Source organism: Equus asinus, chromosome 25 (assembly GCF_041296235.1).
Source record: "Equus asinus isolate D_3611 breed Donkey chromosome 25, EquAss-T2T_v2, whole genome shotgun sequence".
Classification (NCBI taxonomy): Eukaryota; Metazoa; Chordata; class Mammalia; order Perissodactyla; family Equidae; genus Equus; species Equus asinus.
In genome coordinates this window covers 34,522,518-34,550,030 of record NC_091814.1, presented here as the reverse complement: position 1 = coordinate 34,550,030, position 27,513 = coordinate 34,522,518, and the positions used below count along the sequence as shown (strand labels likewise).

Sequence of the window (27,513 nt, the reverse complement as noted above, 5' to 3'; positions counted from 1 at the left end):
ACCACTATATTATACTGCATATCCAACTTGGAGTCTTAATATTATTACAATAAAATTGTTTATATTCTTGACATTTATGTGACCCAAACAGGAAAACATTTAGATTTCTAGTATATGAAAATTATTTTTAAACTCCTTCCAAATTTCGCCTGTTGTGATAATTTTCTATAACATTCTTTTGTGGTTTGTATTGATTCCAGGATTTTCTGGTGCTCATGCTTCTCTCTTAGCATGTTCTCTTTTTTTTGAGGAACGTTAGCCCTGAGCTAATATCCATCACCAATCCTCTTTTTGATGAGGAAGACTGGCCCTGAGCTAACATCTGTGCCCATCTTCCTCTATTTTATATGTGGGACACCTGCCACAGCATGGCTTGATAAGTGGAGCATAGGTCCGCACCTGGGATCCAAACCAGCTAACCCCAGGCCGCCGAAGTGGAACATGTGAACTTAACCACTGTGCCACTGGGCCGGCCCTCTCTTAGCATGTTCTTGATCAGGAATGGGCCAGGCTAAAATCCAGCCTGCCACCTGTTTTGTAAATAAAATTTTATTGGGACACAGCCATGTCCATTTATTTACTTATTATCTATGGCTTCTTTACGTTACAATGACTAAGTTGGATAATTGTGACAAAGATGTAAGGCCCCCAGAGCCTAAAATATTTACTGTGTGGCCCTTTACAGGAAAAATGTGCTGATCCCTGCTCTCAATGATTAAGATTTCTAAAATACTACTATCCTGAAATATGTAATCTCAGACATTAAATCCTTAGCTCTGAAATTCTGTCTCCTGTTCTGCCAAAGTGTTATTTACTACCAGGCATTATAGGAATAGAACTAATCTTTTTGGTCTTAGCTTTTGGCTAAAATTCCTCAGCCAAAACTGATATTTTAAGGTATAGTCGAATATCTATGATGCGGAAAATTAGGTCTTAGAAAAAGCCTTGACCCAAAGAATTAAAATTTTAGAGTGTTGCGTCTGTCTCTGTGTGTTTGTTTGAGATTAATGTTGCATATGACTTTTTTTGGTTTTTCTTTTTCTTTTAAGTCCTTGCCTGCATTAATTGAACAAGGAGATGGATTCTCCCAAGTTTTAAAGATGCAGCCTGTTATCCAGCTCCAGAGAGTCCACCAAGAAGTCTTTTCTGGTTGTTATAGGAAAGCAGATGTTAAACCTGAGAGCTTTATAACACAAATAGAGACCACGCCAACAGAGACTTCTACCAGGAAAAGCACTGACATAGTCCTGAAAAGAAAGCGAAGTAAAGACTGTCCCCAGAGAAAATGGTATCCACTGCGGCCAAAGAGAATTAATCTTGATACATAAGCTCTTTTTGTTTATCTGAGGAGTTGAAATTAGGCACTATCAGCATTTAGATTATAGCCTAATGCTTAGACAGAACTCCATTTACAACAACAAATAACTCTTTGGTGATTCTTTATAGAAGTATAGTAGCTCTGTTCTGGCATATGATGTCATATTGTGTTTCTTTCCTCGCTATTTCCTCTATAGCCAATGAAAAGAATGGTTTTTGAATATTGGCACAAAGCCCATGAGTGGGCATTAAGAGTGCAAACTTTTGCTGTCCTTAGATGCCATCCATTCTTGGCTGCCCTTCAGCTTTTATGGAATTTCATGAGTAACATATTCTGTTGGGTTTTTTGGATATACGTCTTTCTTAAAAAGAACTGTGCAGCAGTTGTCTGTCTTTAAGTGCTGGGAGTAATCGTTAGTCCTGCACAGGAGCCAGTGCAGTGGTTTTTTTGATTTTGTTTTTGATGCTGTTTGATTTATCAAGTTAACATGGAGATGACAAGATTGGTTTTGACGTTGTTACTCCAAATTCAGCTAATTTGGATTTGTAGGATTAATTTTAGGATTTTTAATTTTTGCTTTGTAAGACAAAGAAGACTGTCATTTGTGCAAGACTTTCTCTTAGAAATAAAAATTGGCATGTAGCCACTGGTTCTGGCCCACCTTTTTGTTTTCCGTAGACCTTTTAACTTTTATACATAATTTGACTTTGCGACTAATATTTTCTTTTCAGGATTTCTCATTAATTCTTTTAGATGATTCCAGTTCAAAAATATATATCAGGTTAATGCATTAACAAATTGTCATTGTGGAGTAACTGTAGATGCAGTCGCACTGAACTCTTTTACATTTAAGGATGTTTCTATGTCAAGGATATAATCATTGGTAGAAGTCTGAGAAGGCTGTGTTGCCTCTACTTCTAACATTTAACTAGTTTCTTAGAGCTCTTATTGTGTCTGCTGCTCACATTAGTATAGTGTAGGCAGGGCCGTCTAACTTGCCAGCTCTTTCCCCTTTTGATGACTGTGTACCTTCATTCATTTGCAGAGGAATTTGCTAATCATGAAGTTGGGAAATCTGTACTTCTCTTGTTTGTTATATCTTAATAATCATAAATGTCTAAATGTGACAGAAAGTCTGTCTCGGTGAAGAAGACTTACAAAGCCACTTTATGCTCTCTGTATTTTAATGTTACAATTTGAGATCTTTATATTTGTACACTGCAGTGTGTTTTTAATTAAAATAATGTACGAAGACTGAAGTCTTGATACTGTGTGTTTTTAGGAGCTGTCTCAGGCATTCTCAGTCAGCTTTAGTTGGATGGCAGGTCAGGACCCTGCATTTCAGCACATACTAAATTTCACTTTAAAACTGTTTTGAAGCTACAGAGTGTTACTATTCTAATTCAGTGCCTATTTTTCATAGTATAAAATTCTATATGAATTGGTTCACTTCAAAAGCCTGTAAATGAAAGAATTATTAATTCTCCTAGCTTAGATAATTGCATTGTGATTATATAAGAAAATGTCTCCCTTTTTTAGAGTTTAATGACTTAATGTCTTAGATTTGCTCTGAAATATGTGAGCAAAGAAAAAAGAAGAGGAAAAGAAATAGATTAAGCAGATGAGGCAAAAATCTTGATAATGATGGATCTGTGTGATATATTCTTTCTAGTCTTATGTTTGGAAATTTTTATAATTGAAAAAAAAGTTTATTTTATTTTAAAGCCCCAGACAGTTGAAACTTGAAATCCCTGAGAGCCCAAAGTTTCACTGCACAGTTAGAGCAGAGTTCCAAATGAAATACCATTGGGAAAGACAGTATATTAGTGTTATTAACTAGGGTAGACATGGCTAATGTCAATAGTAACATTGGATAAGTATACACTTTTAAGGAGAGAAATTGAATTTCTGCTTAGACAAAGAACTAGCTAGCTAAGATGATGAAAAGTAAGAAAGTCTGTAGTCGTAGGGAATGTTGAAGGAAGAAACAGAAAATCAAATGTTGACCTCCCTATGATAAAAAGAAGGCTGGCTTGGATAGAGTCTTAAAATTTCTTTTTGACAAAAACAAACACAAAAAATATAGCACAAGAAGGTCAAATCCAGTTCCAAGGGGGAAGGAACACCATAAAAGCAGCTGGTTCCTGAAATCAGTGAAGGAAAATCTGTGTTAGTCTGCTTGAGTTGCTGTAACAAAATACCCCAGACTGTGTAGCTTAAACAACAGAAATGTAATTTCTCACAGTTCTGGAGGCTTGAAGTTCAAAATCGAGGTGCCAGCAAATTCGGTTTCTGGCAAAGTCTCTCTTCCTTCGTGGGGGATGGGGGATGGGGGAGTGCTAGTGTCTTCTTATAAGGATATTAATTCTGTTGGATCAAGGCCCCGCCCATATGGCCTCATTTAACTTTAATTACTTCCTTAGAGGTCCCATCTCCAAATACAGCCACACTGGGAGTTGGAGCTTCAACAAAGGGTTTTTGAGAGAACACAAACATTCAGTCCATAACACTAGACAACAGAAATCTTACCCTAGACCTCTTTCTCTGGGTCTTTATGGCTTGGGCTGCATAGAGAACAAAGTCAATAAAATCAGACTTTTTATTTGCTTCAAAATGTACCTATCTCTAAGACTGAGGTTTTTTAAAAGATTTTATTTTTCCTTTTTCTCCACAAAGGCCCCCAGTACATAGTTGTGTATTTTTAGTTGTGGGTCCCTTTAGTTGTGGCATGTGGGATGCCGCCTCAGCATGGCTTGATGAGCGGTGCCATGTCCTCGCCCAGGACTCGAACCGGCAAAACCCTGGGCCACCGAAGCAGAGCGCGCAAACTTAACCACTCGGCCACAGGGCCGGCCCCTAAGACTGAGTTTTTTTGCCTTCTGTTGAAGCCTTGGGTTTTCCCTATCTGCCTTCATTCATTTATTCATCCATTCAACAAATACATGTTAGGCACCTACTCAGTTCAAAAGTCAGAGAGGTTCAGAGCATAGTCTCTGAGCCACAGATCTTCTGGGTTCAGATTTCTGCTCTACCTTTATTAAATGCTATTGGGCAAGTACGTAACCTCTCTGTGGTACAGTTTTCTCATATGTATCACGGGGGTGATGATACTACCTACTGCATAGAGTTACTATGAGAAGTAGATGAATTCATGATATAAAGTCCTTAGACTAGTTCTTGGCACATAGTGTACATAGCATTCTATAAGCACTATTATTACTTGGTTTGATAAAGGAAATGAAAACTCATGGGGTAAACATTGTCTTCAAGAAGCTCATATTCTAGTGAGGAAAATGAGCATGTGAACAATGATTAGGTGACGCAGCAAATGCTATATGGATGTCTGCATGGGGAACTTTGGGGAGAAGACATGGAAATCTCATTGAGGAAGTGACATTTGAACAGTCTGAATATTTTAGGCAAATAATCAGGGGGGAAGATTCCCAGGAGTGTGAAGAGAATTTGCCAAGGCAGGTGGTTGTGAGAGTGCGTGGTGTGTTGGAGAACCATCAGATACGTCTCCGTATATGGGTTTCGCTCATCTAAAGAGACTGGCTACAGGTGAACCTGAAGAGAGAGGTTCAGCTCTTAAGAACTTTGTACTTCTTAGGATTGGTGATAAGGAGCCATTAACTTGAACAAAGGAGGGGAAAGGAAGTGGAAATCTATTGAATCCATTTTCCTCTGTGTAGCATTTACCCGAAAATAGCAATAACAAGAAAGAGGAGGGGCCGGCCCCGTGGCTGAGTGCTTAAGTTTGTGTGCTCCGCTGTGGTGGCCCAGGGTTTCGCTGGTTCGGATCCTGGCGCGGACATGGCACCACTTGTCAGGCCACGTTGAGGCAGCGTCCCACATGCTACAACTAGAAGGACCTGCAACTAAGATATACAACTATGTACTGGGGGGATGTGGGGAGAGAAAGCAGAAAAAAAAAAAAAGATTGGCAACAGTTGTTAGCTCAGGTGCCAATCTTTAAAAAAAAAAAAGGAACACTCATGTTTTGATGAAACCAGGAGGTATGTCGCCCCAAACGATAGCATATAAAGAAGGAAAATGTATGGAGGAAAGAATAATAAATTATCAGATCAGGGAGAAATCAAACTTAAATGTCTGCTGAGAGACATTGATAAGAGAAATCCAATTTGCCCCTAGAATCTGGACAACTGAAAAATGGAGGACACCACAAAAGGCTGACGTGAGGTGGAGGAGCCTGAAAATGAGCTAGTGTCCTCATCCCTTCCACTCACTGTCAGTAACTGCCTCTGCCAAAGGAGCGTGTGTTCCAGAACAACTGAAAGAGGCCCTAGAGAGTAAGGGTGAAACGCAGAGCGAAAAATGGTCAAAATGAAATTCTGCATTGGAGTGGAAAGACTTGAGGTTCCAGAATACTGGCCGCCCCGCTCACACACTGGGATGATCCTTCTTTCGAGAGACTGAACAACCCCAGAGAAAAGATTTACAGGGAGTGATATTTGGAGGTCCCCAACCACATGCCCAGCTGGCTGATCCAGTCACTCCACGGTGCAGCCATCTAGTCGCTAAGCCCCAGTCCCTTAGAGCTTCCGGGAGCATTTATGTATTTCACTCTCAAAAATGAATGGGCATACTGAAAAGGTGGAAGCACCCTAAAAATCCATCAATAGTAGAATGAAAAGATAAATTGTGGCATATACGCATAAATACTACACAGGAATTTAGAAAAAAATTATTTTTAAATAATGGCTTTAATCATCATCTTTAGTATACAGTAGGGGAAAGTGTGCTTTAATATACATCATACTAGAGATGCTGGCAAGGTTGGAAGTTACTCCTAATGTTGAGAGCTATAAAAGCTAGTTTGTACATGACAAGACAATGAGAGAAAAAAAGCAATCCCTTTGAAACAAAATTTAAAAATAAAAAAAATATGTTCATAGTGGTTTGTATCAACAGTATGCATTTTGTGACAATAACATGTAGAGATTGAGCACCCTAGGGCTCTCTTCATATCCTAAAGAAAATTAGCATTTACATTATTCATGGGTTGAACTGAATTAAAAAAAGATCAGTTGTACACTTAGCCCTTAGGATAAACTGCCCTAGGGTGCACAGCTTTAACACCATCATTAAAGTTGTTTGCAAAAGGAATAGAGAATCAAAAAACTAAACATTTTTTCATGTGAGTGGAGAGTCTTGTCATTTGCTGTTATAACCAGCAGGTGCCATTCATCAAGTCAAAAATGGAAGGGGGGCCCCACAAACACACTATCTGAGCAAGCTGACCAATACACATGACAGTTTTAAAATGGAGATTATACACTGTATGTTACAAGTCCAAACCAGGCAGTGTCAAGATGACATCTATTTCTTTGCTTGCTTTGTGATCGTACCTTGGAGGTGTTACGGGTCTCGTGGCATTCAGCTTCTTTTTCTCTGCAGGCTTTAATACCTGAAAAGAGCACATTAGCGTTTTGTCCACATTCATCATGGCACCTGCATTATCAAACTTGCCATAATAACTGGGTGCAGAAAACAGAGTGACCAACTGCCTCTTTGCAAAAAATTCATATCCATCTTCAGCCACCTGATGGGCTCTACATATAAGATCCAAATCATGCTTAAGGAGAAATTTTGCAACTACTTCTGCATCAAATGTGAAGGACACTGCTCTGTCATTTTCACCCCAGCCTAAGACATCTTTATTGGGGTCAGACCACAAAAGATTGCAAAGAAGACCTTGATCCAGTACATCAGTTGGTCACATAATTCACCGAATCTCCTCCACAGATGGAAGATCTGGTGATAAACCTCCATGACAGCAGAGTATTTTCTCATCCATGATGACTGCTATTGGTAAATAGTTAAAGCAGCCTGTGAAAGTTTTCCATAGTTTAATGTTATGTCTTCTTTTACATTCATCATAAGATCCATAAATTCTATTGATGCTGGCACATTCGTGGTTTTCTCTGAGAAGAAAAAAATTCTCAGGATGTTTGATTTTGGAAGCCATTAAGAGGCACTAGTCTCTGACGACTGCTTCCCCCTGTCCACATAGTCCCCAAGAAACAAGTAGTTGCTTTCTGGTGGGAAGCCACCATACTCGAGAAGTTGAAGCAAATCATAGTATTGCCCCTGGATATCACCACATATTTTGAGTGGTGCTTCAAGTTCTAGTAGGATAGGCTGGCTGAGAAAGATCTCTCGAGACTTTAAGCAGAGTCCTCTGATTTCATTCTCCTGTAGCTGGACATTCTTGCCAGGCTTGGACCTCTCACTGCCAGCAGCCGTTGGATGACGCTGTCAAAGTTGAGTTTATCTGTTTCCGCCATCACCTTCCCACCCCAGTCCCTCCTGGCGCGGTGTGACCGCTGGCTCGCACCTGGGACTCACACCTTCTTTCCCACGACACAAGCACAGAGGCAGTGGTGGTGGCTGTGGCAGCAACCATGGCGAGTCCCCTGCAATCACCCGACTCCTTGCTCCCTCCTCTCCTCACTGGAACCACGAGCAAAACCCAAAATTATTGATACACACAACAACATGGATAAATCTCAGACGTTATGTTGAATGAAAGAAGCCAGGCACAAAAGAGTACATGCTGTGCATGAAATCACAGAATAGGCAAAATTAATCTATAGTGGTTACTTACGGGGGGGCGGATATTAACTGGGGATGGTCACAGAACACTTTTGGGTAAAGGAAATGTTCTTCATCTTGATCTGAGTGGTGCTCACATGACTGTGTACATATGTAAAATTTCACTGAGCTATGCATTTAAAATTTCTGCATTTTATCTAAGTTTTATCTAAAACACACGCACACACACATACAAATTGAGTTTCACCAGATATTTGAGGGAAGTCTCCAACAACAGACCAAAAATCTGTGAGTCCCACAAAGGCAGGAATGTTCTGTCCTCTGATGTATCCTAGGCACCTAGAATAGTGTCTGGCATATGATAGTTTCTCAATGCATATTGGTTAAGTGAATGAATGAAAACAAACACTAGCACACAAAAACCAAAGAGAAAATAGGATCTCAAAGAAAACAGAGATAAAAACAAAACAAAGTGCCAGAATAATTACTGTCCTCCCAGAGATAAGAGAAGATACTGCATCTATTTAAAAAAAAATGCTATTAAAGAATGTTTGGTAGACAAGAAAGAGTTCTTGAAAACCAAAAGTGTAAAAGTTGAAATAAATTCAGTAGGAGGGCTAGAAGATAATATGAAATTTCCCCAAAAGTAAAAGAAAAAGATTAAGAAATGGCAAATTAGAAAAGAGAAGAATAAAGAGAATAAATGCAGAAGGTGCAATGTCTAATTGATATCCTTTCCAGAAGGAGAGTGCAGAAAAAAAAGAGGAGTCAAAATTATCAAAGAAACAATGCACTTACCGTATGACCCAGCAATGCCACTCCAAGGTCTAAACCTAAGAGAATTGAAGACATGTCTACACAATAACTTGTACATGGATGTTTTTAGCAGCAACCCAAATATCTATCAACTGATGCATGGATAATAAAATGTGGTATATCCGACTGATGGAATATTATTTGGCAATAAGAAGTATGGTACATGCTATAATGTGGATGAAACTCGAAAACACGCTAAGTGACAGGAGTCGCTTACAAAAGACTCTTTTCTGTGACTCCATTTATATGAAATGTCCAGAATAGGCAAATCTATAGAAACAGAAAATAGATTAGTGATTGCCTAGGGCTGGAGGGAGGCAGAGGGTGGGAGGAATAGGGAATGACTACTAATGGGTATGGGTTTCTCTTGGGGGTGATGAAAATGATTGAAAATTGATAGTGATGGTTGTTTTGTGAATGTACCAAAGCCCATTGAACTGTACATTTTAAATGGGTGAATTGTATAGTATGTGAGGTGTATCTCAAAGAGAGTAAAGAAATAGAAATAATACAAGAAACATTTTCAGAACTGAAGGATGCTGAGAGTCCAGATGGAAAAAGCCACTGAGCGTTCAGCATAAGAAATGAAAAAAGACAAGAAACAAAAAACCAAAATCATGCCCTGCCCCAAGGCGTGTTACTGAGATATGTTCACTGAGAGCAGTTTGATAAAGAGAAGTTCCTAAAAGTTTCCACTAAGGGAAAAAAGTCATAAGGAAAGGGGAATTGGGGGCTGGCCCTGAGGCCAAATGGTTAAGTTTGCACACTCTGCTTCCACAGCCCAGAGTTTTCCTGGTTCAGATCCTGTGCGCGGACCTGGCACCACTGGTCGGGCCATGCTGAGGTGGCATCCAACATAGCACAACCAGAAGGACCTGCAGCTAGAGTATACAACTCTGTAGAGAGGGGCTTTGGGAAGAAAGGGGGAGGGGGAGGAGGAGGAGAAGGAGAAGAAAGAAAGAAGATTGGCAACAGATGTTAGCCCATGTGCCAGTCTTTAAAAAAAAAAGGCAGAGGGGGGAATTGGAATGGCATCAAACTACTAAACAACAATTCTAGAATCTAGAAGTCTCTGAAGCAATACAATCTGGAAATTTTCAGTATAAATGATTTGCACCTAGGATTCTATACCCAGCCAAACTATCAATCAGGTGTGAGGTTAGCCAAAAGCCATTCTTAGACATGCAAAATCTCTTAAAAAAAAAAATTTATCTCCAAAGCATCTAGTTTGGGGGCACTGCTAGAGAATGTGCTCCACTTTAAAGGGTAAATGAAAAAAGAAGAAGTCATGGGATGTAGGAAAGAAAGGCTCCAAGATAGAGAGGAGCAGACTCAAGTCCACAGGACACTAACTATTCAGCAGATCTGCAGAACAGTCTAGTCAGACCAGGCTGGAATATGAACATGTCGGACACCAAAAGAGAGATGGTCAGGAGGAGAAAATATAATTGACAACACAAGAGATAGTTTTAACTACCTGGAAAATTGTATAAAGGAGATATTTTATCATTTTCAGATGTTCAAAGAAACAAATAACGAATCAGGCCATTATTCACTATAGCAACAGCAGAAAATTGCACAAGAAAAGAAATGTAATCATAGTTACAAATTGCCTCCACGGTGTACAATTTTTATATACACATAATAATGAAGACGCCAAATCTGAATTCAATAAATAATTGAGACAGTTGTATGAGGAGGGGAAGAGGACTGGGAATTCATCCCATACAGCACAGACACGGGACAGTCAGAATGGACAGTGGTCAAAGCACTGGAACAGGGTTCTGGAGGGCCCCCTTAGCTGCTGGGTCCTGCGGAAGTCTAGGGTATCCCAGTGCAGGAACTGGAGCAGCCAGGGTGGCAGGGATGGTGCACGGAGGAAGCTTCCGTATCCACCAGTACAGAAGTTCATTTTGCAATAGCGAAACAACTCATATGGTTGTAACTGTATGAGTTGTATGATCATCTGAATATCAGCCACAAAATGGGAATGTTGGAGAGTGAAATCTTTGCCATAGTTGAAAGTCAGTGCATAATCTCTAAAATAGCTGAATCAAAAGATAGCACACTATGGGTATTATTCAGTATATATCAGAAAAAAACAGTTAAGAGAGTGGGCAGTGGTTAACTTTCTGGATGAACCTAGGCTGGGGAAGTGGGCCAAGAGACCGACATTTTTTGTTATAAGCCATGATTCTTTAAATAATGTTCATATACTACTTGTGTAAAAATAAATTTGACTTTCAAATGATTTTAAAACTGTAACACATATGCAAGTGAACATGAATTACCATTGACACTGTCTTCCACTTTTCTTATCATTGAGAATTAAGAAACAAATTATACCCCAGAGGCTGTCACAGGGTTTCAGTTCCATTATCTCAGTATATTTCAGATAAAACTTGTAGTTTCTGTTTTTAGCTAAGAGTTTTAGTTTTGGTTTCTTTGGAGTTTTTTTTTTTTCCTCCCCCTGACCATTTGTTTTGCAAATAGATTCTATTATCAAGCCTCTGTATACAAAAATAAAGAAAAAAATATCTTTCTAGAGAACCACTGAAGGGCTTGCGGGGATTTTATATGAAAAGATTTGGGGAGATTAATATTATATTCATTTGAAGCCTCGGGGATGAAGAGTCCTCCCATAATTCATTGCTGTTATCTCTACGTTGCTTGTACCCTGTGGGCCCTTCGCTAATATTAGTCAAATGAGTAAATGATTTCATTTTGCAAATTTCTAACTTGTCAGTTCCCTTAGATCACAATCTCAGGCATTAATGACTTGTGGCTTTCATATTCGTTTTTAATTGAACTTAGAAGATGGACTTACTATTTCGGGGTGGTGGGGAGAGGGGTGGTCAGGGATTGGGATTTAAAGGATTGAGGGCAAATCATTGGGAAACTCAGCTGAATCAGAATTCGAGAGTCTCCTGGCTCCTAATGCTTAAGTCTTGTCCCCATATCCCTGAGGACATCAGAGCAGAGGATGACATTCACATCCCTCAGATTGACTCCACGGTGCTAGCAGATGCATTTGCTCTCTGACCCTCTTTTCCTCTGATTTCTGGGTGACGTGGGGTAGCCACAGAAGGAAACCTCTCTCCTCAGGGTCCCCTGCTCCAGCTGGTTCCCATGTCTGTGGAAAATTAGACAAGACTGTCTGGCCTTGTCATTCTGTCTCATTCTGTCATCACCTAAACTGGCCTCATTGAGAGAATGGCTCCCATGCCTTTGGGCTCATACCTAGTCACGGAATTTAAGGCCTTCCCAGCTGCCCCCATGTGTGGCTCTGTGGCCCACATCTGCCATGATGGCCCTGGAGCTCTCTGTCCATTTCTGCCCCTGGTGTCTCCTCGATGGGAATCCCCTCCGTGCCCCTCTTCACCGGTCAGTAAGTATCTGAGACTTGAGCATTTCATTCTTTTCGTTCCTTCAAACTCTTCTGAGGTTTAGTTCCTCCACGAAGCAGCCTGTGGTTACCCTCCCCCTTCAGGGTCCTTGCTGCCCACTTCACCCCAGCAGCGCTCAGTCCTCCCGTCCCTGCCCCCTGCAGTACCAGCTGGGTCAGTGGCTTTTTCCCAGGCTCAAGCCCGCTTGTTCCTTTGTTCCTGCATTGGAAGCTCCTCTTCTTTTGAGCCATTTTACAGTTGAGCATCTCCACCAGAAGAGTAGGTTGGAAAAGGAGAAGAGGGGAAGATTTGACCTGCGTGTCTTGGTTCATTTCCTCTCCTGTTAAAAAAACTTAGTGGGAAAAAGGTTAAAATAAGTGGGGGTATGAATTCTCTAGGCTTTGTCATATTCTGTATCCACCGCGTCTGCCCACCTCTGATCCTGTGAGGGTGTAGAAATTAGGGGATGGCAGGGGTAGAAAAACATTTGGCCAACTGGTAGGACACCTCTCCTCCAGGTTCCACACATCCCAGCTCCAGAGCCTCATGATCACGTTCCCAATCACATTCCAAACAATATTTTAAGATCATTTTTTGTAATCACGCCTTCTTTTATTCTATAGATACTCAGTGAATCCAAACAGTGTGCTAAGCTGTGGGGATATACAGGTGTAAACTAAGGCACAGACCCTGCCCACAAGCAATCTGCCACTCATGAGAGACGTCAGTGGCAGCTGGAAATCCAATAGGGTGGAAGGAAAGGCCCAGAAGAGAGGGGGGCAATTCTGTACCGTTGTGGGGTTCCAGGCTCCCAGAGGGAAGATGAGGGTGAAAGTCGTGGGTTTTGAGGTGTCTGTGGAATTAGCTGCTTACGAGAAATTGTTTTGTCTGGTTTCGGAAACTACAATGGAGCACTAAGAAATTCCTGTAATTTACTGGCAAATCTTAATACTCACTTCAATTTCTCTTAGTTATAAGCCCAACCCAAGAAGTTTTCTTTTAAAGGAAATTATCAGATTTGATGAACAATTGCTTCTCTAGAAATATTCCATACTAAAACAAATCCTCATTTCTTTTGTCTTCACACTCAAAAGGAACAAAGGTTCAAAAACATAAATAAACACTGCACAGCTGTCTGTGCGTGATGGACTCTGTGAGCCCCACCCTCCACCCCTAGCACTCCCAGGCTTGCTCTCCCGGAAACACTGCAATCAGTTTGCTGGGGGCTTTGCCCTGGAACCCTTTCCCTCCCAGCTCTTATCCAAGTCAGAGAGAGAGGAAACAGAAGAGGGACGGACTGAGATGTGGCCAAGAAAGGGACGATGATCAAGTTTGCCCCATGTTGTCTGGGAAGCATCGCACTCTCCGGAGATCTCATCGAATGGCCTAGAAGATGTGCAGATAAGCCTGTGGTTCCCTTCACTATTTAATGCATCAGATCAGAGCCTCAGAATTCTCAGAAACCATTTTTCTAACAATACTCTTTTTCTCTTTCATATCTCCCTATAAATCTGATTTGAAAAAATTGTTTAAACAAACCCATAATGTCAGATTTGTGCTAGCTGCATGAGCTCACCATTTATTCTACTCTTGGTAGTTCAAGATAAAAGAGCACCCAAAGAAAAGGAAAAGATGAAGCAAAGTCACGGCTGTAACAGAGTAGCAAATTTGGGTGAAAAGCCATTAATAAATAGCGTGAATTATAAAGCTGTTTAAAGCAGCATATTTTTAAAACAAGCACACAACGAATCCACTATATGCCCAGAATCGTACAAAAATACTTTCTTATACGTGTTTAAATGGAGTCTTATCACCTTATTTGCTGAAGGTAAGAGTGATAAAATACTAGTAGTTGCCCTCTGTTGAGTGATTCCCATGTGCCAGGAACACGCTAAGAGCTTCACAAACGTCATCTCATTTAATGCTCAAAACAACCCATGAGGTGGGGCTGTTACCATTTCCATGCTCAGGATGCAGAGATGGAGGTGAGAGAGGGTATGCACCGCTACCTATGCCCAAGTCTGCGGACTACACCCAGCAGAGCGACATGGCCTGACTCCAACCCCACCTCCAGCCTCTCCCGGTAGTACACAGTAAAGGCCCTTGCCCTGGGTCTCAGATGTCCTCGCTGTTACACCGCAGCCACCTCTCTCTCTCTCTCCCTCTCAATCTTTTTTTAGTGACGTATGGTAACAACAAACATTTCTAAATTTCCCAGGAGTGAATGAACAGCTAATATTCCCAGGTAACAGCAGCATCTAAGAAACTGCCCAAAGTGCTTTCAAGCAATTGATTATCTTAAGGAGATTCAATATGTCCTTTTGCTGTTAATTGCTTGGGCACTGTACATCCTCATAGCCAACCATTCCTTCATTGTGGGGAGCTAACAGTCCTGCCTGTTCAGGATTACGGTTAGAAGAAATTCTGAATGGGCAAGCTCTGAAATAGTAAGGTTTCAAAGCAACCTCCAGACAGTCAAGTCATCAAGTTTTTTGGAGAAATATGTGCGACTCATTTTATTCATCGTCCTTCTCTTTGGTGGCATGTGTATGATGTTAATCTAAATTATAAAAGAAATAATTTTAGTTTTCTAGAAATTGTATGTTTTCCAAATTTATGCACTGTCTGTTACAAGGTTAATGTTTTGAAAACATTTAAACGGACTTATTTTTGTTTCCCCAGTTAAACCTTGTCCCCTCCTGGCCTTCTATGTCTAAGGCTGAGCTCTGAGGAGAGGAGCACGGCCCTGCTTGGAAACAGAGGGCTGTGGCACAGCTGGGAGTCTCCAGGCCAGTCCTGAGCGCCATATATAAATTTTTTTCTGAGGAAGATTAGCCCTGAGCTAACATCTGCCAATCCTTCTCTTTTTGCTGAGGAAGACTGGCCCTGAGCTAACATCCGTGCCCATCTTCCTCCACTTTATATGTGGGACGCCTACCACAGCATGGCTTGCCAAGCGGTGCCATATCCGCACCCGGGATCCGAACCGACAAACCCCGGGCCACGGAAGTGGAATGTGCGCACTTAACCACTGGGCCACTGGGCCAGCCCCTGGGCTAGTTCTTTTAAAGGCCTATTGCTACCATAACTCTGCTTGATTATGAAATTTCTAAGCATTTGGTTGATCAAAATATCTTGAAGCCACTTTGGAAGATCATATACTCTTCTCCTGTTTTCAGGAATTATAGGAGGTTTTTTTGGTAATCAATTGCTGCATAACAAGTCATCCCCCCAAATAGTGGCTTAAAAAAAACAATCAAATGGTTATTTGCTCAGAGTTCTGCAATCTGAGCTGGGCTCAGTTGGATGGTTCTTCTGCTGGTCTTGCTGCTGGTCGCTCACGTGGCTGCATTCAGTTGGTGAGTTGGCTGGAGGCTGGGTTCAGGTGGACTTGGGATGGCTAAGCGTCTCTCTCTTTCCCTCTGGTCTCAGGGCCTCTCCTTTTCCAGTGGCCTCTCCACATGACTTCTGCAACATAGTAGCTGGATTTCTTACATGGTAGCTCAGAGCTCCCCAAACCACCAATGTAGAAACTGCTGGGTCTTCATGGGCTTAAGCCTGGAAGCAACACAACATCATTTTTATTACTTATTATTAGTTTTTTTTTAAAGATTGGGCCTGAGCTAACATCTGTTGTCAATCTTTTCTTTACTTCTTTTCTCCCCAACCCCTCCCAGTACGTAGTTGTATATTCTAGTTGTAGGTCCTTCTAGTTCTGCTATGTGGGACTCTGCCTCAGCGTGGCTTGATGAGCGGTGCTAGGTCCAGACCCGGGATCCAAACTGGTGAAACCCTGGGCCACTGAAGCAGAGCGCGTGAACTTAACCACTCAGCCATGGAGCTGGCCCCTACTATATTCTATTACTTAAAGCAGGTGACAGGCCAGCTCAGACGTAAGAAAGAGTAGGGGTGGGGGCTACACAAGGGCATGAATGCTGAGAGGCATGGGCCATTGTGGGCCACCACAATGGTCTTAAAAACTTTCAATGGGCACTACATCCCCTTTGTCTAACACAGTGCTTGGCTCACAGTAGGTTCTCAGTCAACATCTGTTGAATGACTACTACCGAAGCATCTGGCTAATGCTGCACATATAAGCAGCATCACTGGAAATGCAGACGTTCAGGTTCAGAAGGCAGAGTCTGAGAAATTACCTGCCAAGTCACACCTGTAGCCCTAGCACTTATTGGCTGCTCTGATGTGTTGGGGTCATTTGCACATCAGTTAGACACCATCCTACTTCTCGAAAGGCATCACCTATTCTTATATCTTTCCTGAGAATGTACTCAAAACACACATTAAACTAATAGATAAGTTACACTATTCAGGTTCTGTGGAAACAAAGGGGAAGTTCTTTGAGGAGAGTGGTTAGTGTGGAGGGAGGCCAGGAGGTTTCATTGTTCTAGTTATTCAGGGAACACTTCCTGAAAGAGGTGGTTTCTGGAAGCCTGTGAATGATGGGAGAAGATAGAGGTTGACTGGGTATATTCTGGGCAAGTGATATGACCTTAAAAAAAATCCAAGACACAAGAGCCAGATGGATGAAAGGGGTAGTGAATAACCATTCACAAACAATGGAGGGCCAATTTGGGAAGGTGTTGGACAGAAGAGTCCAGCCACTGTCTGCAAAAGCTTGGCAGTGCCCAGAATTCTCAAAAGGTTGAGCATTTACTGAGTCTGAGACTCACTGTCCTTTCACCACTCAGGCTCCCAGTTACTCACCCCCTCTGGCTTCCCAGTTACTTCTAGAGGGGTTCAGATTGAGGCACAGGACGAACAAGGCTGTATCTCCCAGGTTCAAGGGTACCAGGGTGCAGTGATGCACAGCCTCAATGCCACCATGTCTAAAAGTGACTTCCTTGGAAAGAAACATGGAAGCCAGGAGGAGGAAACCCGGGTGAATCCCAACTGCCTAGAGCTCCAGTCCACATTGAAAAGCATCTCCTACGAAGCCTGAGCTCCTTGAAGAACATAATCCTCAGGGTGGGTCCCTCACCAAGGAACACATTGCAAGGGGCAAGGACTGTTCTTTGGGATCATTCTTTTCGTGATGAATGTGGGGAGCGGTGAGTAGGAAATGGGCAGGAGGCCTGGGTTGTTTCCCTGCTTGATCCACCACCACTGAGTAACCCACGATTTCCTGGAACTGCCTTTACTGTTGGTGGCTCTTATTAGGAACTACACTCTTGAGTCAGACAGCCAGTAAAGCTTGCTAAATATTTTCCATGTGCAGAATCCTAAGCCAAGCCCCACGAAGAGATACATAAAGTCAGAAGGGAAAGGAAGCCCCCAAAAGTCATCTGATCCAGCCCCCTGCGATCAGGAAGGAGAGTGTCAAATAACCAAGTCAACGAGTTGTTAGGAGAAATAGGCCTCGCTGTCAGCCTCTGAGAAGGTTGCAAGGAGACCTCAAAGTGATCAGATAATTGGAAAATGAGACTCAAATGCCAAGGAGGAAGACACTTGATTGATTCACTCCAGAGAAGAGCAGGCTGAAGGTGGAGTGGGCCAGTTCTGTGGAAGATTCTTAGGCAGACAAGAGAGACCAACACTTCTCTGCCTCTGCTGGGGAGAAAACCAGAGGAAATGGGTTTGAAGAACAGCTTGTGGAACTGAAAATAAACATGAAGAACTGCTGATCATCAGTATTACGAAGTCCTGGAACAGTGAGGGTGGGTCCAGACTTTTCAGTAAAAAAAAAAAGAGCAGGTATAGCCTTGCCTGGATAAGAACAACAAAGATCTAGAACAATCTCACCAAGGTCCTCTTATGTTATTGCTGGGTCAAGGGATTATGGACGGTAACCATAAGTATTTTAAGGATTTATTAATTTAATGTATAGTTTGTTATAAATTATCAATAATAATTATTTTTTCTAATTTTTCTATAATAAATGTTTCATTTTTATAATTAGATGATAATCTTTATTTTAAAAAATGTCTCCTAGTCTTCTGTGACTTAAAAATTTATAGTTTGATTTTTAATAAAGACTGGAATTTCCTGGTACAGGAAATGGCACCCATATGAGATATAAAAATTCAGGGCTACTTTTCTGTAGGTAAGTTTTATGAAACTTGCCTGGAAATTCTTACTTTAAAAATAACATTGGTAGGGGCTGGTCCCATGGCTGAGTGGTTAGGTGCTTGCGCTTTGCTTCAGCAGCCCAGGGTTTTGCCAGTTCGGATCTTGGGCACGGACGTGGCACCGCTCATCAGGCCGTGCTGAGGCGGCGTCTCACATGCCACAACTAGAGGGACCCACAACTAAAAATATACAACTATGTACTGGGGGGCTTTGGGGAGAAAAAGGAAAAATAAAGTCTTAGAAAAATAAATAAATAACACAGGGAATTATCTAGACTTGTTTTTTTAAGTCTTTTTATATTATACAGTGTACTGAAACTATCACCTAGCTTGAAGAAATTTAAGTTCAAAACTCAGTGGAATGTTGCCCACTTCCACCTACAGTAAAACAAGTCAGATTTCTTAAATACCTTTTTTTCAGTTGTTTTGCTATTGACAGAATAGTTCGTCTCCCATATCCAACTGACATGTGTATAGAATTCACTTCGCAGTATGAATTTATCAGTATTCTGAATCTGTTGTGTAGGTGATACATGTTTCTGTTCAACAAATTGGCAGTCTGTTTAATATACCACTTTTGGTGAATTTGAGACAGAATGTTAACAATAATGACCGTGAGCTAGAATATTAATAAAGAGAGGCACTTTGCCTACAAGCCAAGAAACGGATGGGAAGAAACACAGGACAGTCCTGGCCTGAACCACTGACACGAGGCCACCCAGTAGTTCCCTGGATGTGTGCATTGTGACACCAAGTCATGCACCTGTCCTATGACGGATGTTATAGGATAATAGGAAAGGGCAATCACCTCCAGTTGGAATGACCAAGAAAGTCTCCACAGAGGGAGCATTTGAGCCACATTTTAAACATAAGTAGGATTTTGGTTGACCAGGACCTCTCAAGGCAGAGGGAAAGGCATGGGCAAAAATGTGCAGGCAGGGACCAACTCAACAGGGGAAGAGCGAGGCACTGACACAGCTGGGTTAGTTAAGCCAGAAGTACATCACATAGGTTTAAATGTTAGGCTAAGGTTTAGAACCATATCTGTCAGAAAATGGGGAGTCATTGGAGGTTTTTGACCCAAATATGTGTCTAATTGCTTGTGGCACTGTGCCAAGTGGAAATACACAAGGAGAATTACCCAGAGACGTATTCCTGGCTTCTCTATTCAGATGCATCAGCAGGGGTCACTATGTATGTAAAAACAAAAACAAAAAACAGAAACAATAGAAAAAAGCAATACGTTTGAATAATTGGTAAAGTCACAACTACATGTTTTAAAAAGTGCAATCAGGGAGGAAGGAAAATATTTAATTTGATCCTCAATCTTGCAAATCAAAACCACAATAAGATAACATTTTCTACCTAGTAGACAGGCAAACGTTAAGATATCTGACAATGATTGATAGAACAACTAGACAAAAACCAGCAAGGATATGGAACTCAACAACACCATCAACCAACACAATCAAATCGACATTTATAGGACCCTCCATACAACAACAGCAGAATAAGCATGCATTTCAAGTGGCCATGAAACATATACCAAGATAGACAATATCCTGGGCCATAAAACAAATGTCAACAAATTAAAAAGAATTAGAATTATACAGAGAGTATTCTCCAATCACATTGGAATCAAACTAGAAATCAATAACAGAAAGATAACAAGAAAATCTTCAAACACTTGGACTAAACACTCTTCTAAATAATCCATGAGTCAAATAGAAATTTTAAGGGAAATTTTAAAAATACCTTGAACTGGGGGCCAGCCCCATGGCATAGTTATTGAGTTCCCCATGCTCTGCTTTGGTGGCCCAGGTTCGTGGGTTTGGATACCAGGTGTGGACCTACACCCTTCATCAGCCATGCTGTGGCGACGACCCACATATAAAGTGGAGGAAGATTGGTACAAATGTTGGCTCAGGACTAATCTTCCTCAAGCAAAAAATGAGGTAGATTGGCAACATATGTTAGCTCAGGGCTAATCTTCCTCAAGCAAAACAAAAACAAAAACAAAAACACCTTGACTGAATGGAAATGAAAATACAGTGTATCAAAATTTGCACGACATAGCCAAAGCAGTGGCAAGAGGAAAATTTATAGCACTAAATGCCTCAAGTTCTCACCTCAAGAACCTAGAAATAGAGCAAAATGAGTCCAAAGCAAGCAGAAATAAGGAAATAAGAAATATCAAAGAAATTAAAAACAGGAAAACAATAGAGAAAACCATTGAAACAAAAAGCTAATTCTTTGAAAAGATCAACAAAATTGATAAACCTCTAGCAAGACTGACCAAGGAAAAAAGAAGATAAAGATTACCAAAATCAGGAATGAAACAGAGAATATCACTAGAGAAACTTTAGACATCAAAAAAAGTGATAAAGGAACACTGTGAGCAATTATACACACACAGATCTGACAACTTAGATGAAATGGACCGATTCCTTGAAAAACATGAACCACCACAACTTACCCAATGTGAAATAGATTGTTTTAAAAGGCTTATGAACTACTAAAGGAGTTGACTTAATAATTTTAAAACTCCCAAAAAAGAAATCTCCAGATCCAGATGGCTTCACTGGAGAATTCTACTAAATGTTTAAAGCAGAATTAACACCAATTCTGTACAGTCTCTTCCAGAAAATAGAAGATGAGGCATTTCCCATTTCATTTTATGAAACGATACCAAACGAGACAAAGGCAGCACAACATAAAGAAAAATACAGACCAATATCCTTCATCAATACAGGGAAAAATTTAAAATATTAGCAAATAGAATTCAGCACTATAAAAAAAGTATTGTACAGCATGACCAAATAGAGTTTATTTTAGGGATACGAGACAGGTTCAATATTTGACAGTCAATCAATATTTTTTACCATATTAATAGATTAAAAAAGAAAAGTCACACAATCATATCAATTGATGCAGAAAAAGAGTTTGACAAAATTCAACAGCGATTCATGATCAAAACCCCTAGATATACAGGAATAAAGGGGAATTTCCTCAATTTGATAAAGAGCACCTACAAAAAAACTACAGCTAACATTATACTTCATGGTGAAAGACCAAATCCTTTCTCCTCTAGGATCTGGAACAAGGCAGGAAGATTTGCTCTCACAGCTCTTATCCAACATAGCACTGGAAATTCTAGTCAGTGCAGTAAGGCCAAAAAAAAATAAAAATAAAAAGTATACAGATCAGAAAGGAAGAAATGAAACTGCTCCTCTTTGCAGATGACATGATTGTCTACATAGAAAATCCCAAGGAATCTACAAAAAATCCCTAAAACTAATAGGTGAGTTCAGCAAGTTCACAGGGCACAAGATAAAGCTCCAAAAATCAAATGAACACAATGGACACTGAAATTTAAAATATAACACCATTTACAATCACTCAAAACAGAAAGGAGAAAGAGGTGTTCACCTAACAAAACACGTACAGGACGTGTGTGCTAAAAGCTGCAAAACGCTGATGAAAGAAATAAAAAACCTAAATAAATGGAGAGGCATACTGTGCTCACGGATTGGAAGATTCAGCCTAGTAAAGATGTCAATTCTCCCCCAATTTGTATATAGATTTAAGGCAATTCCTATCAAAATCCTAGCAAAATTTTTTTGTAGATATACACAAGATTATCTAAAATTTATATGGAAAGACAAAGGAACTAGAATAACTAAAACAATCTTGAAAGAGATGAAAGTGGGAAGAATTAGTCCATCAATCTTCAAGACTTATTATATATTCGTAGTAATCAAGACTATGTGGTATTGGCAGAGAGACCAACACATATATAAATAGAATAGAACAGAGAACCAAGAAATAGACCCACACAAATATGCCCAGCTGATTTTTGACAGTGATGCAAAAGCAATTCAATGTAGGAAAGATAGTCTTGTCAAGAAATAGTGCTGGAGCAGTTGGTCATACAAGGATAAAATAAATTTGAACATCAACCTAAGACTCACACCTTACAGAAAAAATTAACAAAGATCACATGCTTAAATATAAAATGTAAAACTATGAAACATTTAGAAAAAAATAGAAGAGAATTTCAGGATGTAGGGCTAGTCAAAGAGTTCTTAGACTTGATACGAAAAACATGATCCATAAAAGAAAAAACCGGTAAATGTGACTTCATCAAAATCAAAAATTTTGTTCTGCAAAAGACTGTTAAAGGATAAAAAAGACAGGCTACAGAGGGAAAACATTTGCAGATCACATGTCTGACAAAAAATTAGTATCTAGAATATATAAAGAGCTGTCAAAACTCAACAGTATAACAACAAACAATCCAATTATAAAAAGACAAAAGACATAAAGAGAGACTTCACTGAAGAGCATATGCAGACGGCCAATAAATACATGAAAAGATGTTCAACATCACTAACCATTAGAGAAATGCAAATTAAATCCACAATGAGATATCACTACCCACCCATCAGAATCACTAAAATAAAAAATAATGACAATGCCAAATGCTGGAGAGCATGCAGAGAAACAGTATCACTCGTACATTGTTGGTGAGAATTTAAAATGGTTCAGTCACTCTGGAAAACACTGGCAGTTTCTTAAAAAATGTACCATTCAATTACTATATGACCCAGCAATTGCACCCCTGGGTATTTTCCCAGAGAAATGAAGACTTATATTCACACAAAATTTTGTACACAAACGTTTATAGGAGTTCTGTGCATAATAGCCAAGAACTAGAAACAACCCAGGTGTTCTTCAATGGGTGATGGTTAAACAAACTGTGATCCAGGCATAGCATGGAATACTACACAGCAGCAATAACAGCAACAAAAATGAACTACAGACATAGGCAACAACGTGGATGGTTCTCCAGAGAATGATGCTGACTGAAAAAAAGTCAATCTTAAGAGATTATATACTGTATGACTGCATTTATACAACATTCTTGAAATGACAAAATTGTAGAAATGGAGAACAGACTGGTAGGTTAATTTGAGAGGGGCTGGGCTAAGCATGAGAGAGCTGTGGTTTGGACTACAAAAGGTATTGGCAACACGGGTGATCCTTATGGTGATGGACATGTTCTGTATCTTGACTGTATCCATGTCAATATCTGATGTGACACTGTATTATAGTTTTGCAAGATTTTACCATGAGGGAAACTGGGTAAAGGGCACATGGGATCTCATCGCAAGCGAATCTACAAATATCTCAAAATAAAAAAGTTTAGTAAAAAAAAAACAAGAAAATGATAAACACAAAATTTAGGATTGTGGGCAGGAGGTGGGGGATGGAACAAAGGGGAGCGTAGAAGTAAATGAAAGGGTTTGTTGTTGTTCTTGGGTTAGGCGATGGGTGTCGAGATGTTTGTTATATTATTAATGAATAAATAAATAATAAATAATTAACAAAGTCCATTCATGAACCAGTGATGACAGATCATAAGGAACCAAGAATAAAGGTTAATTCCATTTTAAGTACCTGAGGTCTATTGGATGGAACTAACAAACTAGGTCACTCGTTTGGAGAGGCTGACTTTGGGCCATTGTCTTACACAAACCTAAGGCTCTCTTCTGCCCTAAACAAGACAAGAGCATGGACAATTGTTAAGAAAGAAAAGAGATTTCTCAAAACAGCCTCAGGCACCTATCTTGAGTGTTTGGGGAAATACCAAAGCTATTATTCTCCTTCTAATGAAATCTAACGCATTGCCAGTGGAAGTCCTTCATAGTTTATTTATTCAGCACATGTGTGACCAGTGTTGTGAGCCCAGCTCTGTGCTAGACTCAACAAGAAGTTGGAGATGCTGCCAAGGAAACTACAAATCAGTCGTAGATAGTGGTAGATACTGTCAGAAATGAGAGAAATTATTTCTTAAAGTGAGTCACAAATGTCTTACTCATTGCTTTAAAGAGAATAATGAGCAATCTCTTCAGATACTAGGTTATTATAATTCCCATAGTATGCCATAATTTAGGGCTGTGCTAGATACTAGCCCTTCACAAATAGTTAAACCCCTATTTTACTAGGGGTCTTTCCATAGGAAACAAAGTTGGGGGGAAAAAGAAAAGTTAATTACTTAATTTTTGTGTGAAGTATGCTAACATCATGCTTACATAAGTCATTAAGCACACTCACACCTACTTTGATGGCATGTGTTGGGCCTTCTATGGGGGCAACCCTTGTGATTCACATGCTACTTGTCCCAACGTAGATCTCAATCAATTAAACCTTTAGTAAGTGCACGCTCTGCCTGAGTTTGAATGCTAATTCTGCCACTTTTCTGGGTTACCTGGGCAAGTTCTTTAGCTCTCTGAGCTTCAATGCCCTTATTTCTAATGCTGGTTATTCCTATAACTAGGCACTGGTTTGGGAATGGGGAAAGAGTGATGAATAAGGCCTCTCACAGGGCTATTCTACGGTCCAGATGGAAGAGGATGTGGTGGGGGGGGAAATGAAAGGACAGAGGGATTCCAGAGATGTTTGGAGACAGAGGCAGAAAAGGATTTGCTCTGAAGCTAGTGAAATGTAAACTTCAGGCCCATCACTTAGACCCTTCGAAGGCCCTAGGAGGGGTCATAGCACTGTGTTCATGGGGTCATATGTTTTTGTAAAATTTGCAAAGAAAAATATTTTAACTGCAATTAGTTAAGATTGTTGTCTCTTTCCACTCTGACTTCCCCTTTGACGTGTTTCCTCTCCTGTCAGTGGCCATAGCATTTTTGAGAGAGAACGAAGGGGGTAGAGTTGGTATATATTTAGTTTGGGAGTATTGAGTTTTTATTGCCGATCCTGCTGTAGGAATGGCTTCCAAGATTCCCCTAATACCTACCATGCCAACTCACCCGGCATGGCGATGCGAAGGTGCAGAGAAGAGGTTATTGTGATATGAATGTGTCCTACAGTGCCAGCACCAGAAGTAAGCGAGCAGTGGAAGTTTGAAATGTAGCGTCAAGGCTAGTCAATGCAGATTCTTCCAATCATTGGCTATGTAAAAGTGGAGGATTCAGTTCTCATGGAAGCAGGGTCAAAAAGGAAGTTCTCATTGTCTGAAATGTATCTGACAATGCAGCTGACACAATTACACATACATAGGCTTATTGATGGGAATCAGACAAAACAGAATTGACCAGAATTTCTGTATTTTCAGGGAGTGAGAAGCAGGTGTATCTCTGTGTAGAACCACAAGATTTATGTCTCTCAACTATCAGTAATAAAATAATTTCAACCAAAGAAAAGATTGAATGATCTTTCTGTTCTCTCTATAGAAATAACTTTCAAAAGCAATGTTATATGAAGAAGTAATCAAAGAGTAGGTAGTCAAAAAAATATATGGAATAAAAGCACATGGAGTATGTTAGCCATTAATGAAAAAATATGCCATTTTCTGAATTTTTGTGGCATTTTAAGGTTTATTTTCTTATAAGTAAATTTTAGTTTTAGCACCATCACCGTCAGGTTCCTATTGGTTCTGTTTCTCTGGAGAACACTGACTAATACACATATATCTCTTTTCCACATTTTTTTAATGCAAGTATATACACAAATACGCATTTATGTGAATGAAACCATACTCTAACTTGCTTTTTCACTTAAGAACATCATAAACCTCTTTCCATGACAATAAATATGCATCTACATCATCATATTAAATATGCATAATATTCCATTGTAGAGATATACCATGGCTGATCTAAGTAAGTATCTATTACTCTGTTGGTTACAGTTTTTCCATATGTGTAAACAACATTGTTATAACTATCATTGTATTAGTCTGCTCGGGTTGCCATAACAAAATGCCACAGACTATGTGGCTTAAACAACAGAAATTATCTATCCAAAAGGATATAGAGATATATACATAAGAGGGGATTTTGTTATAGGAATTGTCTCACGTGGTTATGGAGGCCGAGAAGTCACAGGATCTGCCACCTGCCAGCTGGAGAACCGGGAAAACCAGTGGTGTAATTCAGTCTGAATCCAAAGACCTGGGGAACCAGAGGGGCTGCTCATGTGAGTCCCAGAGTCCGAAGGCCTTAAAACCAGGAGCTCTGATGTCCAAGGGCAAGGGAAGATGGACGTTCCAGCTCAAGAAGAGAAAGGGGGGCCCGCCCGGTGGCACAGCGGTTAAGTTTGGCAGCCCGGGGTTCACTGGTTCAGATCCTGGGTGCAGACATGGCACTGCTTGGCAAGCCATGCTGTGGTAGGCATCCCACATAAAAAGTAGAGGAAGATGGGGATGCATGTTAGCTCAGGGCCAGTCTTCCTCGGCAAAAGAGGAGGATTGGCAGTAGTTAGCTCAGGGCTAATCTTCCTCTAAAAAAAAAAAAGAAGAGACAGAGAATTCACTCTTCCTCTGCCTTCTTGTTCCCTCTGGGCCCTCAGTGGACTGGGTGATGCCCGTCCACATTGCTGAGGGCGGATCTTCTTTCCTCAGTCTACTGATTCAACACTAATCTCTTCCAGAGACCCCCTCACAGACACATCCAGAAATAATGTTTTTTCCGCTATCTGGGTGTTCCTTCGCCCAGCAAAATGAACACATAAAATTAAGTGTCACAATATGCCAAAATATTAACAGAGTTATCTCTGAGTGGGTGGGGATAATGGGGAGTCTTTTTCTTCTGTATGTTTTTCAATTGATTCTAGATTTTACTATCATGTATGACCAAGGATCATAAAAATAGGTAGCTAACTATTAGATGCCAGCTATCTGCTTAGCTCTACCACGATGTCATGATGGTTGAACAACAGGGCTGGAATTAGGAAAGTAATTTTCTCATTCCAAAAAGAGGTCCAACAAATTTAAAAAATTGACAAACACCAAAACATCAGAAAATTAAGAAAAACACCATATTTTTATTAATGACCTTCCTGACATACCTCTAATATACTTTTTTCTGCATACTCTTTGTTCTCCTGTTCATAAGACAATGATTCTGTAATATAATTTTTCTACAGTTAGACTAGAAAGATAATTCAGTCTTTCCATGTAGTGGATGAAAATTTGATTTAAAAAATATTCAGATAATTTCTTTCAGCCTCACAGTGCATTATTGGTAATGTCATGTCATGTCATTTTTTAGAATTGTTGTCAGATTTGGAAAACCTCCAAGTTTTTTAATGTGTGAGTTGTAATATGTCAGAGCAGTTCATGTTCTCTTTTCCAGTGATTCATCTTAAATATTCCTAGAATTGATGACACTCATTAACCAATCTGTTAACCAATTTGTTACCAATGTCCTCATTGTAGTAGTATACTGTTCTCATCAATGTTAATATCTCAGATGAGAGCAGCAAGAATTGTAAATGTTTTCCCATTATGGTTATATGATCCACTCTACCTCATTATTGG

General features: G+C 40.2%; 1 protein-coding gene and 1 pseudogene across 3 annotated transcripts in view; one reads left to right on the top strand and one right to left on the bottom strand.

Moving 5' to 3' along the window:
- NSL1 (NSL1 component of MIS12 kinetochore complex) overlaps window positions 1-27,513 on the top strand; it is a 59,366-nt gene that overhangs the window by 29,802 nt on the left and 2,051 nt on the right. For 2 of the 3 annotated variants that reach the window (XM_014834902.3, XM_014834901.3), the window contains one exon: window positions 1,050-2,577. The exons of the other annotated variant lie outside the window; for it this stretch is intronic. In XM_014834902.3, coding sequence (XP_014690388.1) covers window positions 1,050-1,069 — 20 coding nt within the window. In that variant the 3' untranslated portion in view covers window positions 1,070-2,577. Of the gene's footprint in view, window positions 1-1,049; window positions 2,578-27,513 lie in introns of those variants that run through there. 3 annotated transcript variants of the gene reach the window in all.
- Window positions 6,527-7,940, bottom strand: LOC106827122 (serine/threonine-protein phosphatase PP1-gamma catalytic subunit pseudogene; annotated as a pseudogene).